The sequence below is a fragment of the Octopus bimaculoides genome, chromosome Z (assembly GCF_046866305.1).
Source record: "Octopus bimaculoides isolate indiv1 chromosome Z, ASM4686630v1, whole genome shotgun sequence".
Taxonomy (NCBI): Eukaryota; Metazoa; Mollusca; class Cephalopoda; order Octopoda; family Octopodidae; genus Octopus; species Octopus bimaculoides.
The window spans coordinates 56,626,558-56,633,234 of record NC_142944.1 but is presented as its reverse complement, the minus strand read 5'-3'; the positions used below and the strand labels follow the sequence as shown (position 1 = coordinate 56,633,234).

At 35.9% G+C, this 6,677-nt stretch overlaps 1 protein-coding gene across 1 annotated transcript; it reads right to left on the bottom strand.

The window, feature by feature from the left end:
• Window positions 1-4,825: 4,825 nt before the first annotated feature.
• LOC106882538 (uncharacterized) lies at window positions 4,826-6,470 on the bottom strand. The gene is made up of 4 exons (XM_014933257.1): window positions 6,356-6,470; window positions 6,112-6,215; window positions 5,711-5,893; window positions 4,826-4,864 (listed from the first exon to the last, which is right to left on the bottom strand). The coding sequence occupies exons 1-4, from the start codon at window positions 6,468-6,470 to the stop codon at window positions 4,826-4,828; spliced, it is 441 nt and encodes a 146-aa protein (XP_014788743.1).
• Between the last annotated feature and the right edge of the window lie 207 nt (window positions 6,471-6,677).

Here is a 6,677-nt window from a genome sequence, read left to right as displayed (position 1 = left end):
AAGACCTGGAAATAGAGATAACTCGAATGTGGAATCTAAAAACAGAAACAATTCCTATCATAGTAGGTGCCTTAGGTATAATAAAAAAATATTCAGACAAATACATAACAAAAACACCAGGACTTACAAATATATATAACATACAGAAAATTGCACTACTGGGCACTGCACACATCCTACGCAAAACACTTTCAATACAGTAACCATAAGAACACCACAGCAAATACACAGCACATACCCAAGGCGCACAGAGCTGCGCTCGGTAATGAAGTGAAAGCACGTTATAAAAATAAAACTACTGAACAATAATAATAATAATGATAATAATGTACAACCATGTAAAGAAACTCTTGAAATAAAAAAGACAGATAATTCCAAAACTGTGTTATGGTTGCGGAGACCTGCATTTTAAGAAAGAATGCCCCTTTAAAGATAAAAAAAAATTTAAGTGCAGTTAAATTGTGCATAGCCAGTCAAAATGCTGGTTGAAGAAAAACGTAAAGCATGAGAAACCGAAGAAAGTCTACTCAACAGAAATAAATTATACCATAAGAAAACCGAAAATTTGTGTCAGTAGAACTAAATGGTTTTTCAGATGAAAATGCAATTTGTTACCCGTTCAGTCGTATCGATAATTAATACGGCAACATAGATTAATATAGGGAGGCCGGTATACTACTAAGATAGCTCACGGTGTATCAGGGAAACAAGTTCAATTCTTGTGCGAAATTTGGCCAGAAATATAACTTAAAGAAATGACTCGGAAAAGTAGAATAATGGTGTCTAAAAATACAATGAATCTGTTCGGTACAGATTTAATGGAAGAAATTGGCCTGTGAGATCTACCATTGAATACATTATGTAATATGGTGAATGTGTCACAGTCCATGTCAGATAATGCGTAGGAAAAATTGAAATTAAAATCAAAATTAAAGATTTAACCTGAAGTATTCTCGAAGAAACTTGGAACGTGTAAAAAACCAAAGTAAAGTTTGAGTTGAAAGAAAATGCGGTGCCGGTGTTCAAACTGAAAAGGAATGTGCCTTTTGAGGCATTAAATCAAGTTGAGAAATAACTAAAAAGATTGGAAGACGTGGAGGTAATTGAAAAATATACAGAGTGGGCGGTTCCTACTGTATATATAAAAAAGAAACACAACAAAATAAGAGTATGTGCGGACTTTTCAACAGGTCTTAATGATTGTTTAAAAAGTTACAACTATCCGCTTCCAAGCCCAGAAGAAGTATTTGCTAAGTGCAATGGTGGGAAAATTTTTTTCGAGCTGGATTTGTCAGAGGTCTACCTCCAATTACTGGTAGATGAGGAATGTGCTAAAGTGCAACAATTAATACTCATAAAGCTCTGTAGTGTTTTAAAGACTACCATTTGGGGTTAAGGTCGCACCAGCAATATTTCAGCAAGTAATGAAGATTATGCTAGCAGACTGTGAGTTTGCCTTCCCATACTTGAATAACATATTGATCAAAAGTGAACCGAAAGACCAGCATATTGAACATGTAAAAACAATTTCTTTAAAGGAATAAGTAACTATGGATTTAAATTAAGTGAAAATAAATGCGATTGTTTTTTAAACCTAAATAATGTAGACAGGTAGTCGATGAAAACGGACGAAACCGGACCCCGCTAGGGTCAACGTGATAAGAAATATGCCTGTTCCCACTAACAAAACAACATTACAAGCATTTTTAGGTCTGGTATAAGTTATTATCAGTTGTACATACCTAAAATGTATGAGCCAAGAGCTCCGTTGAATAATTTGTTAAAGAAAGACACGAAATGGGACTGGACAAACGAATGTCAGAAAGCATTGGAGGAATTTAAAAAGAGGCTAACATCAGTTATCATTAACTCATTTCAACCCAAACCTGAAAATAATTGTGACATCAGATGCCAGTGAATATGATATAGCTGAAATATTGCATAAATTTAATGATGGTAAAATCGAAGCTATTGCACATGTACCAAGAGCTCTCCTAGTAGCAGAAAAAAAACTACAGCCAGATCGAAAAGGAGGCTTTATCATTAATTTTCACAGTAAAGAGATTCCATAAATTCCCACACGGTAGGAAGTTAACACTGCAAACTGATCACCGACTGTACCTTCTATTTTCGGTTCGAAAAAGGGTCTCCCCACGCACTCAGCAAAGACAATGGGACAAGCAGATGGGTTGTCTAGGCTAATTCCAATTTTTAAAGAACTTTTTGAAGACACGGTGATTGCATCGTTAAAACTAGAAATGGAACTGAAGAACATTTTGTGCAATGTAGTGCGTGATTTGCCGGTAACGCTGAAAGAAATTAAATTGAAATCGGAAAAAGATATGTTCATAAACAAGAATTTTAAAAATACTGTTGGAAAATAATTCGAAAAATAATATAAATGAGCGGAACGCAGGTTCAAAGCATTATTCAGAATGTGATGCTGTATCATTATATGCACAAAGGGAGGTAATACCCGAAGTACTGCAAAACAGACTATTGAAAGACTTCCATGTAGGACATCCGGGGATTACCCGGATGAAAAGCCTCATGAGGAGTTACGTGTATTGCCCAAATATGTACAAATTGAGAGACTGGTAAAACAATGTAGGGGATGCGTTATGGCAGCAAAGACGCCCCCAGTGCAGATACAACCGTGACTAAAAACGGATTCAGCATGGTCTAGATTGCATGCGGATTTCGCAGGACCATTAAATGGCTCTTATTATATCATCGTGGTGGATAGCTATTCTAAATGGCTTGAAGTGTATAAATGTTCAAGGCCAACCACAAATGTGACTATTGATCTTGGAAGAATTGATCGCTCGTTATTGAGTGCCAGATATGATCGTGTCAGATAATGGCACAGAATTCACGACGAGGGAGTTCGAAAAATTTTGTAAGTCAGTCCAGATGAAGCATGTTTTAACTTCGCATACCAACCAATGTCAAATGGGTTAGCGGAAAGATTCGCCGACACATTCAAGAGAGCCTTAAGAAAGACCAGACAGGAAGCTTTTGAAGATAGAAATATGACAAAGTTCTTACTGGTGTACACAATAACACCGAATCCAAATACAGAGTCGGGTAGATCACCTGCAGATTTGATGTTCTGTGTTTGACAAACTGTTGCCGAGTAGGTAACGGAAAATACAAAATGCGCGAAGTAGAATGAATTTTTTTAACACAGGTGACGAAGTGTATTATAAATATATGAAAACGGAAAACAGGACTGGGAAGAAGGTAATATAACTGGACGTCTGGGTAATGTGGTGTACATGGTAAAAGGACCAAAATATGAACATAAAAGGCATTTCAACCAATTAAAGAAAAGATATACCAAAAATCAAGAAAGGCCAGATGAGTCAATGGATATGTAGTATGACATGTTCGAGGTCCCAGAACCGCAAGTGAAAGCAGAACCGACACATAGGGCGAAAAGGAAAAGAAAACATACAGAGATGATGGAAATTAAAGCCAAGAGAAAAAGATATGCCAGGAAATAAAATTATGATAAAAATAAAAGAATAAATAAATAAATGAAAAAAAAAAGGACAAAGCCAGTCTCAAAATTGGGAGGTGTTGTGTGGAAGGAAGTAGAACACTATTTGGTTGGCACAATATAAATGGACATGAGCAGAGAGTTTGGGGAGAGCTGTGTAAAGCCGAAATTTGCATTTTTTTTTAGTGTAATTACAAGTATTGTGTATCTTGAGTAGAACGATCTGCGAGGACGTTATTATTATCCCGTTATATCGTACGTCGATGGAATGATACAACATGAATTTACGCAGGATTGCACCTTAGGACTTACGCTCATGGATCTACGCAGGATTGCACCTAAAGACTTACGCTGATGGATCTACGCAGGATTGCACCTTAGAACTTTCGCTCATGGATCTACGTAGAATTGCACCTTAGGACTTTCGCTCTTGTTTCTATAACTGTGGAAAGTTGAACTATGAACTTTTATGCTTCATTTTTCTTTCCATCTCCTTATTCTTTCACTCCCTTTCTCTGTGTCATCATCTCATTGATATATACCAGTCTCCTTTTCCCTATTTTTCTCTATTTGTCTCTGATGACGAAATATCCCATACTTGGGGATATCTCAGAAACAGCTGTAAGACTTTGAATTTTTTCCTATAATAATATTGTATACGACTTGAGATGTTTGCCTTAATGATTGTTGTACTCTTTAACAATTTATATATGCGTATATATATATATATATATATATATATATATATATATATATATATATATATATATATATATATGTGTGTGTGTGTGTGTGTGTGTGTGTGTGTGTGTGTGTGTATGTATGTATGTATGTATGTATGTATGCGGTTAGTAAGTCCAATAAAGATGGCAAATGCGTTTTCCGGCTCAGTCACAATGTATGGATCCTTGGGAACGTGTCTTCTTCAATAGATCTGGGTTAAACAATGTGCATGAGTGAATTCTGTAGAGGAAAATTGTGCAGAAGATCATCGCATATATATGTGGATCCGAGGTAGTTATAAGAGGTTGCACAAACATGCAGCTTCAAGTGCACTGTTTCTTATAGCGTGAAAGGCAGGGAGTTAATGAAACACATAACGTAACTCCTATTCATTTGTTATTCACTAATTGGTATATGTGTGTGTGTGTGTGTGTGTGTGTGTGTGTGTGTATGAACGAAGATCTATGAATATGTTTGTGCGCGTATGTTCGCTTGATTTTACGTGACACCGCTTGGCAACTGGCGTTTATATATTTATGTCCTTGTCATTTACCGATTTGGCCAAATAGAGGCAGACAAAATAAGTACCAGAATAAATTTTTAAAATCGTACACGGCATTGGCCAAATATGGCGGCTGTCTAGAGTCAAACAGATAAACGAATAAAAATGTTAAATAGAACATATAGGAGAGAGGTCTTTGTGTGTGTGTGTGTGTGCGAATGTGAGTGTGTTTTTGTGTGTGTGTGAGTGTGCTTTTGTATGTGTTTGTATATGTGTGCTTTTGTGCGTGTTTGTGTGTGCTTGTGCGCGCGCGTGAATATATAGAAATGTATGTGTCCGTGTGTGTGAGAGAGAAAGAAAGAGAGAGAAGGGGAGAGAGAGAGAGTGAGTGACAAATTTATTTATCACACTGAAACAGATCTTCGGTATACATTACCGACATTCACACAGTCACACATTAAGATATCGGGACCGACGTAGACATGTCCAACTAGCGAAACACATTATGTGTCAATCATCATCTGGATGTCAAAATAAATATAATTCGAAAATATACATTATGGCAGTGGTTCCCACCGATTTCTGGCCATGCCCCGCCAAATCATATATAAAATTCTTATGCCCCTTGTGATAGTTTTGTTATTCAAAATTTTAATTCTATTTACTTGGAGGAAGCTTAAAAGGATATTAACTTGGACCCTAAACAAGCTTCCAAAGAACATGGCATTCATGAAAGAGAAAAAGAAAAAGAAACGGAAGGACAGTTAAATAAAGTTTCAAAAACATTAATGGAGAACTGAAATGCAGAAATATAAAATATTTGAATATAAAATAAGCAAACTAAAGTTACTGAGATCCTTGTGCTTCATGCCTGCTACTGAGAAATTTTATATTAGGTACCAATTTAGTCTCAGCTTTAGTCTCAAGTCTCCTCCTTTAGTGATATCCAGCTGATTTCTTTTCTTCAATAACAAATCATTTACAGCACTTAAGTCACATTCGACTAGATATGAAGATGGGAACGGTAACAACAATTTTCTTGCGAAGTTGGCTGAATTTGGGTATTTGGTTTCTGTTTCATCACAAAGCCATGACATCACTCCTTTTATATTGAATAAAGTTTTAACTGACTCATTATTTTGCATTTCTGAGAGTTCTTCTTGGTACTGCATCGAAAAAATCAAATATAACCACTAGCATTGGTTGCATCACCCATGGTAGAAAATCAACTTGTTTTAAATCAATGAGAAAATCTTCCTTTCAAATCAGAGGTCAATATTTTCAGATCATCCACAATGACAAGCGCAGCAGCATCGGTCACCTCACATTTTTTTAGCCAATGAAACTGGACAAAACATTTTGTCAAAATATCTTTTTGACATACCTCAATGAATGTAACAAAGCCAAATGTCTTCGTCTTTGCATCAACAAGAGTAGTATTTGATCCTTGAAGTTGCTTATTTAACATATTCAGTTTTTCAAAGATATCTGTTAAATAACTTATAAATGTTTTACCATCAACGGTTAGCAGATGTTTCATTTCAGGATTTGTCACTTAAAAAGTCACTAACAACATCAAATAGTTCCATAAATCTTTTCAAGCAATTCCCCTTTGAGGGCCACCTTACCATAGTCTGCATTTTCACAAAACTGCTTGAGAAAACGCTCACATATGGCATTAGCTTTGATAGCATTGATACATTTTATAACTGATTTTGGTAACTCATTGAGAACAGGAGACATATTTTTGGATACTACGTTCTCTCTATGAATAACAGTGCACAAGAAGCAATTCTGGATTCTCACCTTTCATCAATTTTAAGCAGCCTTTTTACTTGCCCATCTGCAGCAAAAGAGGTTATGTTCTCTATTGGTATATTGTTGACATCCAAGTGATTTTTTAGCTTATCTTATATATATCAGTGGCGGTAGTGGTGGATTGTATTGATT

Coding starts and splice junctions, on each gene's coding strand:
- LOC106882538 (XM_014933257.1), bottom strand. CDS start 6,470: ATGTCTCCTGTTCTCAATGAGTTACCAAAATCAGTTATAAAATGTATC. Junction 6,216..6,355: donor TTGTGAAAATGCAGACTATG/GTAAGGTGGCCC, acceptor GTTATTTAACAG/ATATCTTTGAAAAACTGAAT. Junction 4,865..5,710: donor TCGAATGTGACTTAAGTGCT/GTAAATGATTTG, acceptor GTTTGACTCTAG/ACAGCCGCCATATTTGGCCA.